The sequence below is a fragment of the Pelophylax lessonae genome (assembly GCF_965119305.1).
Source record: "Pelophylax lessonae genome assembly, chromosome: 7".
In the NCBI taxonomy this organism is placed as follows: Eukaryota; Metazoa; Chordata; class Amphibia; order Anura; family Ranidae; genus Pelophylax; species Pelophylax lessonae.
The window spans coordinates 288,024,146-288,039,145 of record NC_138774.1 but is presented as its reverse complement, the minus strand read 5'-3'; the positions used below and the strand labels follow the sequence as shown (position 1 = coordinate 288,039,145).

The window sequence follows — 15,000 nt, the reverse complement described above, 5'->3', positions numbered from 1 at the left end:
AGATAGATAGATAGATAGATAGATAGATAGATAGATAGATAGATAGATAGATAGATAGATAGATAAATAGATTATAGATAGATAGATAGATAGATAGATAGATAGATAGATAGATAGATAGATAGATAGATAGATAGATAGATAGATAGATAGATAGATAGATAGATAGATAATAGATAGATGGATGGATGGATGGATGGATAGATCTTTCTCAGTCCTGGTTTTCTCAGGGACAGGAATCTGGATGGAGCTGTTGGGGGTGATCATGTGAAGAAAGGGGGGAGGGGAGATTTCAGCCCACATCATCGTCTCCTCCAGGAACATTCTAAGGGTCCCTGTGCATTCTCCTCCATCTATTAATACAGAATATTCCCTCCACCCCGCCAAAGTTCCTGTCCAGGACTCCGCACATCAGAGGAGTTGGCCGGGGTCTGTCCATGGACATGTCCTGGAGGTCAGATTTGGGGGGGGAGAAGAGCTCCATATTGGGGCCCCTGACTGCTCCAGCTGAGTGATTGTTTGCAGTCCCTGCTGAAGTCCCCCTGGCTGTCCTCCTGTGGATGGACGTTGTGTGTCGGTAGGTCCTCCTGGATGGTGGGGACTTTTCTCCTGGGGTAGGTGGGACCTCACCCCGCACTTCTTGGAGACTTTGCAGAGCTGAGTCCTGTCCTTGTCCCTTCCCTTCTTTTCCTGCCTCTCTCTGCTTCATCCTACAGGAAGGTGGAAGGAAGAAGTCCTGGCAGTCCCAGTTTCCCCTCCTTGTGGTCACACACAGCTGGACATGAAGGCTGGAGGGATGATTGTATGCTGGAGTCCCTCTACCAGAGCCTGAACACTGTGTGGATTGTTACCCCCCATTCCCCCTCCCCCCTTTCTCCAATCTGGACCCAGCTGCTTCTTAGCCCCCTGCTAGCCCTGGCACTGCTCTGCCCCCATGTATTGGAAAAATGAGAATGTTGCCCCTCATTCAGAGGGCACCAACCTGGACCCAGATTTGGACTCTGCAGGAAAGGTGAGGCTCTGTTGTCTTTTCATTCTAAACTCTGTACACAAAGGGTTAATGAGAACAATTCACAAAGCTTTCTCCAGTGACAGTTCTACTCGGAAAATGGCAGTTACATAGGAGAAAATAGCGATCCTTATCCTTAGGCTTCATTCACAAAGCTAGCACACTTTATTTTTCTCAAGTGACAGTTCCACTCAGAAAATGACAGTTACATAGGAGAAAATAGCGATCCTTAAGCTTCATTCACAAAGCTAGCACACCTCATTTTCTCCAGTGACAGTTCTACTCAGAAAATGGCAGTTACACAGGAGAAAATAGCGATCCTTATCCTTAGGCTTCATTCACAAAGCTAGCACACTTTATTTTCTCCAGGGACAGTTCTACTCAGAAAATGACAGTTGCATAGGAGAAAATAGCGATCCTTATCCTTAGGCTTCATTCACAAAGCTAGCACAACTTATTTTTCTCAAGTGACAGTTCTACTCAGAAAATGGTAGTTACATAGGAGAAAAATAGCGATCCTTATCCTTTGGCTTCATTCACAAAACTAGCACCCTATTCCCAAAAGTGACAGTTCTGTTCAATTGAGTCCAATGGCATCAAAAATTTGCAGTCACATAACTAGAAATAGCGATCCTTATTCTCCATCAACAAAGCTTAACAGATGAGGATAATTATTGTGACAGAAGTGACAGTTCAGTTGAGCCCAATGCGATCTAAAAGTGACAGTTATATATTTGAAAATAGCGATCATTATCCTTGGGCTTCATTCACAAAGCTAGCACACCTTATTTTCTCCAGTGACAGTTCTACTCAGAAAATGGCAGTTACATAGGAGAGGAAATAGCGATCCTTATCCTTAGGCTTCATTCACAAAGCTAGCACACCTGACCCTTTAATTTTCTACAGGTGACAGTTCTAATCAGCAGACCTGGAAATGGCAGTTACATAGGAGAAATTAGCGATCCTTATCCTTAGGCTTCATTCCCAAAACTCAGCACCCTACCTTTAACAAAGGTGACAGTTCTGTTCAATGGCATCTAAAAATTGCAGTCACATAACTAGAAATAGCGATCCTTATTCTCCACCAACAAAGCTGACGGATCAGGATCCTTATTGTGACAGAAGTGACAGTTCTGCGATCTGAAAGTGACATTTGAAAATAGCGATCCTTATCCTTAGGCTTCATTCACAAAGCTAGCACACCTTATTTTTCTCCAGTGACAGTTCTACTCAGAAAATGGCAGTTACATAGGAGAAAATAGCGATCCTTATTCTTAGGCTTCATTCACAAAGCTAGCATCCTCCTTTTCGCAAAAGTGACAGTTCTGTGCAATTGCGTCTAAAAAAAATGACAGTCACTTAGCTAGAAATAGCGATCCTTATTATGCATTTGCAATACTTTTTGCACAAAAAGGACAGTTCTGTTTAATTGAGTCCAATAGCATCTAAAATAAAAAATGACACCAGATTGCTGGAAATAACGATCCTTATTCTCCACTAACAAACCTAAAACACATCAAGTTCCGTATTGCAGTAAAAAGTGACAGTTCTGTTCAACTGAGTCCAGAGAGATTTTAAGTCCAATGCGATCTAAACATTGACAGCCACACTGCTGGAAATAACGATCCCTATCCTCCATTAATAAAGCTAGCACACTAGGATCCTTATTGCATCAAAAGTGACAGTTCTGAGTACAATATGTAGCAGTCCAGGGATAAACCATAATTACTTTAAAAAAAGTGACAGTTCGGTTTAATTGAATCTAATTCGATCTAAATACTAACAGTCAGATTGCTGGAAATAACAATCCATATCTCCCATTAACAAAACTAACACACTACACTCCTTATTGCAATAAAAGTGACAGTTCTGTTCAACTGAGCCCAATGCGATCTAAACATAGACAGTCACATAACTGGAAATAACGATCCCTATCCTCCAATAATAAAGCTAACACATTAGGATCCTTATTGGAATAAAAGTGACAGTTCTGTTCAACTGAGCCCAAAGCGATCTGAACATAGACAGTCACATAACTGGAAATAGCGATCCCTATTCTCCCTTAACACAGTAGGATCCTTACTGCAACAAAAGTGACAGTTCTGTTCAATTGAGTCTAATGCGATCTAAACACTGACAGTCAGATCGCTGGAAATAACGATCCCTATCCTCCATTAATAAAGCTAGCACACTAGGATCCTTATTGCATCAAAAGTGACAGTTCTGAGTACAATATGTAGCAGTCAAGGGATAAACCATAATTACTTAAAAAACAAAAAGTGACAGTTCTGTTGAATTGAGTTTAATGCGATCTAAACATAGACAGTCACATAACTGGAAATAGCGATCCCTATTCTCCCTTAACACAATAGGATCCTTATTGCAACAAAAGTGACAGTTCTGTTCAACTGAGCCCAATGCCATGTAAACATAGACAGTCACATAGCTGGAAATAGCGATCCTTATTATCACTTAACACAATAGGATCCTTATTGCAGCAAAAGTGACAGTTCTGTCCAATTGAGTCGAATGCGATCTAAACACTGACAGTCACTTAGCTGGAAATAAGGATCCCTATCCTCCATTAACAAAACTAACACACTGCGCTCCTTATTGCAACAAAAGTGACAGTTCTGTTCAACTGAGCCCAATGCTATCTAAACATTGACAGTCATATAACTAGAAATAGCGATCCTTATTCTCCTTTAACACAATAGGATCCTTATTGCAGCAAAAGTGACAGTTCTGAGATTTTTAAAGCCACAGCTTAAAATAAAGACCCTTATAAGACTCAAGGGTTAATGCGAGCACTGCTCTACTAAAATCTGAGGATTAGATCACAAAGCTTAATTCACAACATAGCTGGCAATAACGATCCCTATCCTCCCTTAACGAAAGCAAACACACTACACGACTTTTGCAACGAAAGTGACAGTCTTGCGATCTAAACATCGACAGCCACTGGAATTAACGATCCCTATCTGTCATTAACAAAGCTGACACATTGGGATCCTTAGTGCAATAAAAGTGACAGTTCTGTTCAACTGAGTCCAGAGAGATTTTAAAGCCACAGATTAAAATAAAGATCGTTATCCTTATAGATTCAAGGGTTAATGTAAACACTGCTCAACCAAAATCTGAGGATAAGATCAATTCACAACATAGCCGGCAATAGCGATCTCTATCCTCTATGGACAAAGCTGACACTTTGGGATCCTTATTGCAACAAAAGTGACAGTTCTGTTCAACTGAGTCCAATGACATTTTAAGGCCACAGCTTAAAATAAAGTTCCTTATCCCTATAGCCTCAAGGGTTAATGTAAACACTGCTCAACCAAAATCTGGGCTATGGACAAAGTTGACACATTGGGATCCTTATTGCAACACAGGTGGCAGTTCTGTTCAACTGAGTCCAATGAGATTTTAAAGCCACAGCCTAACATAAAGACTCAAGGGTTAATGTAAACACTGCTCAACCAAAATCTGAGGATAAGATCAATTCACAACATAGCCGGCAATAGCGATCTCTATCCTCTATGGACAAAGCTGACACTTTGGGATCCTTATTGCAACAAAAGTGACAGTTCTGTTCAACTGAGTCCAATGAGATTTTAAAGCCGCAGCCTAACATAAAGATCGTTATCCTTATAGACTCAGGGGTTAATGTAAACACTGCTCAACCAAAACCTGGGCTATGGACAAAGCTGACACATTGGGATCCTTATTGAAACAAAAGTGACAGTTCTGTTCAACTGAGTCCAGAGAGATTTTAAAGCCACAGCTTGAAATAAAGATCGTTATCCTTATAGACTCAGGGGTTAATGTAAACACTGCTCAACCAAAATCTGGGGATAAGATCAATTCACAACATTGTTGGCAATAGCGATCTCTATCCTCTATGGACAAAGCTGACACATTGAGATCCTTGTTGCAACAAAAGTGACAGTTATGTTCAACTGAGTCCAATGAGATTTTAAAGCCACAGCTTAAAATAAAGATTCAGGGGTCAATGTAAACACTGCTCAACCAAAATCTGGGCTATGCACAAAGCTGACACATTGGGATCCTTATTGCATCAAAAGTGACAGTTCTGTTCAACTGAGTCCAATTAGATTTTAAAGCCACAGCTTAAAATAAAGATCGTTATCCTTATAGACTCAAGGGTTAATGTAAACACTGCTCAACCAGAATCTGGGGATCAGATCAATTCACAACATAGCTGGCAATAGCGATCTCTATCCTTCATTAACAAAGCTGACACATTAGGGTCCATTGCAACAAAAGTGACAGTTCTGTTCAACTGAGTCCAATGCGATCTAAACATTGCCAGTTAACTAGCTGGAAATAACGATCCCTATCCTCCACTAACAAAGCTAGCACACTGGGATCCCTATTGCAACAAAAGTGACAGTTCTGTTCAAATGAGTCTAATGACATTTTAAGGCCACAGCTTAAAATAAGTTCCTTATCCCCATAGCCTCAGGGGTTAATGTGAACACTTCTTTTCCTAAAATCTGAGGATAGAGCTCAATTCACAAAGCTATCACACCTGGATAATGATCCTTTTTTTTTTTTTTTCGAATTTGTCAGTTTTGTTCAGGTGAGTCCAATGCCTTTTGACAATGACATGTCACAGGTGGAAATAGCGATCCTTATCTTTAGGCTCCATTCCCATCCTCATTTCCACAAAAGTGACAGTCAGGTTCAATTCAGTCCAACCAGATTTTAAAATGACAACTGAAAATACCGATCCTTATATTCCTTATAGATCCAAGGACCATTCCAGCCCTAACACACCAGTATAAGGATCCTTATTTTTACAAAAGTGAAGTTTATTTTTAGTCCAATGAAATTTTAAAATGAATGCTGAAAATAAAGATCCCTTGGGCCATTCCAGGCTAACGCACCAGTATAAAGATCCTTATTTATTTATTCATTTATTTATTCATTTATTTGTATTACCCCCCCAAAAAAAAAAAAGTGTGCTAAATTTTTAGCCCAATAAGATAATAAAATGACAGCTGAAAATACAAATCCTTATCATTAGGCTCTAAATCTGACTATTTCAGGCTAGCGTATAAGGAATAGGATCCCTATTTTTACAGACGTGAGATTTAGTAAATGACAGCTGAAAATAAAGATCCTTATCCCTGTTTGTAACCTGAATTTTGTGAATGGATCTGTAGCCTTACATGATGCACACGGGAAATAATTATGTGTAACACATATACATTTTCTGGAGATATGACATTCTGGATATTGGGGATATATGGCATTATGAAGATTGGGGGTCTATGACATTATGGAGACTGGGGCTATGTTACATTCTTGACATTGGGGCTCTGTGATGTTATGAAGATTGGGGATATATGATATTATGGAAACCAGGCCTATGTGACATTATGGATATTGGGGCTCTGTGACATTAAGGAGGTTGGAGATACATGACATTATAGAAATTGGGGGTGTATGATACTCTGGAGTTTGGGGCTCTATGGCATTCTGAATATTGGGGAATATGATATTCTGGAGATTGAGGATATATGACATTATGTGGACTGGGGATATATGACATTATGGGGATTGGGGATATATGACACTATGGGGACTGGGGATATATGACATTATGGGGATTGGGGATATATGACACTATGGGGACTGGGGATATATGACATTATGGGGACTGGGGATATATGACATTTTGGGGACTGGGGATATATGACATTATGGGGAATTGGGGATATATGACATTATGGAGATTGGGGATATATGACATTATGGGGATTGGGGATATATGACATTATGGGGAATTGGGGATATATGACATTATGGAGATTGGGGATATATGACATTATGGAGATTGGGGATATATGACATTATGGGGAATTGGGGATATATGACATTATGGAGATTGGGGATATATGACATTATGGAGATTGGGGATAGATTACATTATGGGGATTTGGAAAATAGGACATTAAGGGGAATGGGGATATATGACATTATGGGAATTTGGGATATATGACATTATAGAAATTGGGGATAGATGACATTATAGAAATGGGGGATAGATGACATTATATAAATTGGGGATAGATGACATTATAGAAATGGGGGATAGATGACATTATAGAAATTGGGGATAGATGACATTATAGAAATTGGGCATATATGATATTTTGGAGTTTGGGGAATGAGACACTTTGAAAATTTGGGCTCTGTGACATTCTGGAGATTGGGGATATGTGATGTGGTAGGGCAGTCTATCTGTCCAAGAATGTATGGGAATTAGGGATATATGACAGTATGGGGATTGGGGATATATATGACATTATGGGGATTGGGGATATATATGACATTATGGGGATTGGGGATATATATGACATTATGGGGATTGAGGATATATGACAATATTGGGATTGGGGATATATGACATTATGGGGATTGGGGATATATGACATTATGGGGATTGGGGATATATGACATTATGAGGACTGGAGATACAGGACATTATGAAAATTGGGGGCTCTGTGACATTATGGAGATTGAGGATATTTGGTATTTAAAGATAAGTAATGTATGACATTCCAGAGATTAGGGCTGTGACATTTTGAAGATATATGACATTAGGGAGGTTGGGGGTCTATGACATTGTGGATATTGGGGATATATGATGTTATGGAGACTGGGGCTATATTACATTCTGGACATTGGGGTTCTATGACACTCTTGGGGATGATATGAAGATTGGCGATATATGATATTATGGAGACCAGGCCTATATGACATTCTGGATATTGGGGATATCTGCCATTATGGGGATTGGAGTTATATGACATAATGAGAGTTGGGGGCCCTATGATATTATAGAGATTGGGGATATATGGTATATAGAGAATAGGGATAAATACCATTCTAGAGATTGAGGCTCTATGACATTATAGAGATTGGGAATATATGACATTCTGGAGATTGGGGATATATGACATGGAGATTGGGGCTATTTGACATTATGGGGATTGGGGACATATGACATTATGGGGACTGGGGATATATGACATTATAGGGACTGGGGATATATGACAGTATGGGGTTTGGGGATATATGAAATTATGGATATTAGGGATATATGACATTATGGGGGTTGGGGATATATGACATTATGGGGATTGGGGATATATGACATTATGGGGGTTGGGGATATATGACATTATGGGGATTGGGGATATATGACATTATGGAGATTGGGGATATATGACAGTATGGGGATTGGGGATATATGACATTATAGGGATTGGGGATATATGACATTATGGGGATTGGGGATATATATGACATTATGGGGATTGGGGATATATGACATTATGGGGATTGGGGATATATGACAATATGGAGATTGGGGATATATGACAGTATGGTGGGTCGGGTATTATGACATTATGGAGATTGGGGATATATATGCAGTATGGGGGTTGGGGACATATGACATTATGGGGATTGGGGGGGGATATATGACATTATGGGAATTGGGGATATATATGACATTATGGAGACTGGGGATATATGACATTATGGGAATTGGGGATATATATGACATTATGGGGGTTGGGGATATATATGACATTATGGGAATTGGGGATATATATGACATTATGGGGGTTGGGGACATATGACATTATGGGGGTTGGGGATATATATGACATTATGGGGATTGGGGATATATGACATTATGGGGATTGAGGATAAATGACATTCTGGAAATTGGGAATATTTGACATTTTCGCCTATGCACATAGGTGTCTTGTAAGAAAAGTACACTTCTACATTTAGTTTAAAGTCTGAAGTTTTTTGTTTTGTTGTTTTTTTTTTTTTTTTTTTTTTGTTTTCTGCATAAATGGGGGAGGAAAAAAAATCGATTTTTAATTACAAGCATTAGAAGAAATGAAATTTGCAATTCTTTGGGTGGCCTGATGGATGGTCTGATTGACAGCTGAAATTGACACTTGCAGCCTCTTATCCTGGGCATTTTCTGCAGTTTCTAATTGCAGGTAGTTTGTGTGTTTTTTCCCCCCTTGCCTGCTTTGGATTACATGGGAACGAAACGATTACCTCAAGAGGCATGGGTTAAGTGCAGGGAAAAAATCAATCTAGATTCAAATTGCTTCATTAAAAAGACACATCTTTTGTTGCAAATGGTTTAAATGCCTTCTAGATTTGTTGTTTGGAGCCGGTTTATCTAGGCGGACTGGAATATAAAGGGGACGTTGGTGGCATTTAAACCAGCTTGGTAGGACCGAGGCTTTTCCTGGCAATATCTCCTGAGGGTTGAATTCACACCAAAGGAACCTCCAACAGGGGACACCTAGGGGTTTGGATATCTTCAGTCCTCCTCACAGCATGGTAAGAGATGATCCCTACCTGGGTTATTATGGGATGGAATGCTCAGACAGGAGGGGAGTTTGTTAGTAGATGGCATGTCAGGAGGTCAAATAGAGGAGCAGAAAGAAGGGAAGGATTGCCTAATGAATGCCATTGATGGGGGCTTACCTTCCACTGGATGCACCTGATCACTAAAGGGGGTGCACAGAATGTGTGTAGACATCAGGGGATACTGAGAGGAGCTGATTCACAAAGTAACACCAGGAGAGTCTAAGATAAGCTAGGACATGCATTCACAAAGTAACACCAGAAGATTCGATAAGAGAAGACATATATTTGCAAAGTAATATTTTACAAAATAAAACCAAGAGATTCCAAGATAAGCAAAGATACATATATACAAAGTAACATTTTATATAGTAATAATAGAAGATTCATATAAACAAAGTAACATTCCACAGGGTAGCACCAGGAGATTTTAAGGTAATATATATACAAAGTAACATTTCCCAATGTAACACTAGAAGATTATAAGGTGAGCAAAGACATTTATTTACAAATCACACAAACTCTACAGATTTATTTTACTTCTCCTACTCCCTCCTTCTCTCTTTTTCCTATCAACAAATTTAAGCCTAATATATGATTTCTATTCTCACATTTTCTGTGTTATAAATTTTATTCTCAGCATAGCTATTCTCTCTCTCTCCCTCTCCCTCCCTCTCTCTTCCTCTCTCTTCCCCCTCTCACTCTCTCTCTCTCTCTTTCCCTATCCCCCTCTCTCTTCTCTCCTCTCTCTCCCCCCTCTCTCTTCCCTCTCTCTCCCCCCTCTCTCTTCCCCCCTCTCTCTCCCCCCTCTCTCTCCATCTCTCCCTCCCTCTCTCTCCCCCTCTCTCTTCCCCCCTCTCTCTCCCCCCTCTTCCTATCTCTCTCCATCTCTCACTCCCTCTCTCTCCCCCCTCTCTCTCCATCTCTCCCTCCCTCTCTCTCCCCCTCTCCATCCCTCTCCATCTCTCTCTCCTTCCCCCTCTCCCTCTCCCTCCCTCTCTCTCTCCCCCCTCTCTCCCTCTCCATCTCTCTCTCCCTCCCTCTCTCTCCCCCCTCTCTCCATCTCTCTCTCCCTCCCTCTCTCTCCCCCCTCTCTCCATCTCTCTCTCCCTCCCTCCCTCTCCATCTCTCTCTCCCTCTCTCACTCTTTTTTCCCTCTCCCCTCTCTCTCTCTCTCCCCTCTCTCTACCTCTCTCTCCCCCCCCCCCCTCTCTCTCTCTCTCTCCCTCTCTCTCTTCCCCCTGTCTCTGCCCTCTCTCTCCCCCTGTCCCTCCCCCCTCTCTCCCTCCCCCTCTCCCTCTCTGTCTCCATCCCTCTCTCCCCCTCTCTCTCCCTCCCTCTGTCACTCTCTCTCTCTATCTCTCCCCCCTCTCTCTCACTCTTTTTCCCTCTCCCCTCTCTCTCTCTCTCTCTCTCTCTCTCCATCTCTCTCTCTCCATCTCTCTCTCCCTCTCTCCCCCTGTCCCTCTCCCTCTCTCTCTCTCTCTTCCCCCCTCTCTCTCCCCCTGTCTATCTGCCCCCACCCCCCTCTCCCCCCTCTCTCTCTCCCCTCGTCTCTCCCCCCCTCTCTCTCCTTCTCTCATTCTTTAGAATGTATATACATTCTTGTTACATTTTTGACATTTTTAGAGCATGACAATTTTTATCTCTTACTCTGTCAGTCACATAGAACATTTCAGTATATCTCTTCCTGTCTTCTAGAACATATTATTATATTTATCAATATATCTCCTTCAGTCTTCCAGAACATAATACTATATTTATCAAGATATATCCTCCTGTTTTCTTGAACATATTATTATATTTTCAATATATCTCTTCCCATCTTTTACAACATAATTCCTCTATAATACTTTACATCACAATCATTTCTGTCTTTTAGAACATATTAATTGCACATCAATATTTATCTCTCAGTGTTCTAGAACATAATATTAGTTTTATCAATATTTTAGTACATAACAATCTGTTTTTGTCAGTCTTCTAGAACATATCTCTAGAATGATTTGGGGCATAGTCCGTCCGTTCTTTCTTTCTTTCTTTCTTTCTTTCTTTCTTTCTTTCTTTCTTTCTTTCTTTCTTTCTTTCTTTCTTTCTTTCTTTCTTTCTTTCTTTCTTTCTTTCTTTCTTTCTTTCTTTCTTTCTTTCTTTCTTTCTTTCTTTCTTTCTTTTTCTTTCTTTCTTTCTTTCTTTCTCTAATATTAATATGTACATCAATACCCCGACATTTGTCTTCTAGAGTAATATCATATCTATAAATATAGATATCTGTCATTCTTCTAGAACATAAAATTATATGTATTACTTCACCTCTGTCGGTTTTCTAGATCATCAGATTTATTAAACAGCCTCAGAGCAGGAGTGAAATTGTTACAGAGCTGAGATAATACAAGAATTATTACCGTTTATTAACTGTACACCATCAGTCTTCTAGATTATAAGGTAAAGATATAGCTCTGTCAGTCTTCTAGAATATAAGATGTAGATATAGCTCTGTCAGTCTTCTAGAATATAAGAGATAGATATAGATATAGCTCTGTCAGTCTTCTAGAATATAAGAGATAGATATAGATATAGCTCTGTCAGTCTTCTAGAATATAAGAGATAGATATAGATATAGCTATGTCAGTCTTCTAGAATATAAGAGATAGATATAGATATAGCTCTGTCAGTCTTCTAGAATATAAGAGATAGATATAGATATAGCTCTGTCAGTCTTCTAGAATATAAGAGATAGATATAGATATAGCTCTGTCAGTCTTCTAGAATATAAGAGATAGATATAGATATAGCTATGTCAGTCTTCTAGAATATAAGAGATAGATATAGATATAGCTCTGTCAGTCTTCTAGAATATAAGAGATAGATATAGATATAGCTCTGTCAGTCTTCTAGAATATAAGAGATAGATATAGATATAGCTCTGTCAGTCTTCCAGAACATTATGTTACATATCTACATATATTTGCCCATGCTCTGGAACATACTATTATCTCTGTCATATTTTAGTACATAATAATCTCTACCTGTCTCTATCAATCATCCAGAACATAACATTATCTCTATCAATGTATTAGAGCGGAACACATTGTTTAGATCGTTACAATGTCATCATAATATATCTGGCAATATTTTAGAACATAATAATTTCTATCTATCACTCCTCTAGAGTGTAATATTATCTTTACATATCTCTTATCTCCTGTAGCAGAATATTCTTTCTCATGTTGAAGTCTTTTCTCTCTTGTGGCTCCCAGCAGTACAGTGAGATGATTATATATACAGTATATATCTGTATCTTATATCTGTATCTTATATCTGTATCTGGAGATATCTGACAGTGATTTGTAATATCTCTGTACACTGGAGGGGAGAAATGTAGAACATTCTGAGGACAGGCTGGATATGTGGATGGTGTGATCACTGAGCAGGGGAAGGAGAGATTTATATTAGAGGATAGTGAATGACAATGAGTCCTACCTGTATTCCACATCTATCTATCTATCTATCTATCTATCTATCTATCTATCTATCTATCTATCTATCTATCTATCTATCTATCTATCTATCTATCTATCTATCTATCTATCTATCTATCTATCTATCTATCTATCTATCTATCTATCCCTTCGTTATTTCTGTCTTTTGTATACAGTTTACAACTGTCTCATCATCCCTGTTTCTTTCTTTCTTTCTTTCTTTCTTTCTTTCTTTCTTTCTTTCTTTCTTTCTTTCTTTCTTTCTTTCTTTCTTTCTTTCTTTCTTTCTTTCTTTCTTTCTTTCTTTCTTTCTTTCTTTCTTTCTTTCTTTCTTTCTTTCTCTCCTGTCCTATCTCTATCTATCTATCTATCTATCTATCTATCTATCTATCTATCTATCTATCTATCTATCTATCTATCTATCTATCTATCTATCTATCTATCTATCTATCTATCTATCTATCTATCTATCTATCTATCTATCTATCTATCTATCTATCTATCTATCTATCTATCTATCTATCTATCTATCTATCTATCTATCTATCTATCTATCTATCTATCTATCTATCCTTTATTTCTATATTTTTGTATACAGTTTACAACTTTCTCACCCTCCTTTTCTCTCTCCCCTCTTTCTTTCTTTCTTTCTTTCTTTCTTTCTTTCTTTCTTTCTTTCTTTCTTTCTTTCTTTCTTTCTTTCTTTCTTTCTTTCTTTCTTTCCTGCCCTATCTCTATCTTTCTATTTATTTTCTATCTATGTATCTATCTATGTATCTATCTATCTATCTATCTATCTATCTATCTATCTATCTATCTATCTATCTATCTATCTATCTATCTATCTATCTATCTATCTATCTATCTATCTATCTATCTCTTCTTTATTTCTGTCATGTGTATACAGTTTACAACTGTCTCATCATCCCTGTTTTATTCTTTCTTTCTTTCTTATATATATATACTCTGAAAACTCTCCCATATATACAAAGTATTATATATATAATATATATATGTGTATATATATATATATATATATATATATATATATATATATATATATATATATATTCTTTCTTTCTTATATATACTCTGAAAACTCTCCCATATATACAAAGTATATATATATAATATATATATGTGTATATATATATATATATATATATATATATATATAATAGTTTGTATATATGGGAGAGTTTTCAGAGGACTGTTGCTTTCTATTCTATCCGGTGTTAGGAAATGAGCCGAGTGTTTAGGATGTGATATAAATGAGAATGATAGACAATCTTATAGACACAACAACTCTCAGCTCTGCTCTGGGGCTGATGGAAGGGTGGCCAGTTGGCAGGAATTGTCTCCTGGATGTCATTTCCTTTACGGAGATATTAAGGAGTTTAGTTACTGATCCCATAACTGAACCGATATTTATCGGCAGATCTCAGCAAGGGTGGAATCTTCCTGCAATAGGAGATCACCTGAAACTACATCTGTCCCTCTCCTGTCACAGCCTGACCTTAGAACTATTCTTCATTTCCAGACCTTTCCATTAGTGGTCCAGGATTAGCTGCCCCAGGTCCCTAGATACCTCCTAGAGATAGACTTACTGGAGGACATATATTGAAGGAGTAGAGGATGTTAGTAAATAGGATGAACCCACACTACCCTATTAGATTGTGAGCAGGGCCCTCCTAACCCTCATGTATTTTATAGCATTGTAACTGTATAATAATAATTAAAAAAAATAAAATAAAATATATATATAATATTAAGAAAAAATAATAATAGTAGTATTATTAATAGTAATAATAATAATAACAACAATAATATTAATATTAAAATTAAATTTGAATGCACAATCATATGTTATTATTATTAATAATATTATTATACAGGATTTATGTAGTGCCAACAGTTTGTGCAGCGCTTTTCAGCGTTAGGGGTTAGCAAAAATCCTGTTTTTTTTTGCCTTCCCTTGCACACGATTGGCGATGCGAAGCCTGCAAAGGTTCACCCTATTTACTAACACTCACTTTGAACCACCACCAGCCCCAAATGCTCCAAGGAATCTTTAAAATTCCAAAA

At 38.2% G+C, this 15,000-nt stretch overlaps 1 protein-coding gene across 1 annotated transcript in view; it reads left to right on the top strand.

Moving 5' to 3' along the window:
- Nucleotides 1-627: 627 nt before the first annotated feature.
- Nucleotides 628-15,000, top strand: part of LHX6 (LIM homeobox 6) — a 207,216-nt gene continuing 192,843 nt past the window's right edge. Inside the window, exon 1 of the mRNA XM_082263960.1 lies at nt 628-1,012. Coding sequence (XP_082120086.1) covers nt 935-1,012 — 78 coding nt within the window. The 5' untranslated portion in view covers nt 628-934. The remainder of the gene's footprint in view (nt 1,013-15,000) is intronic.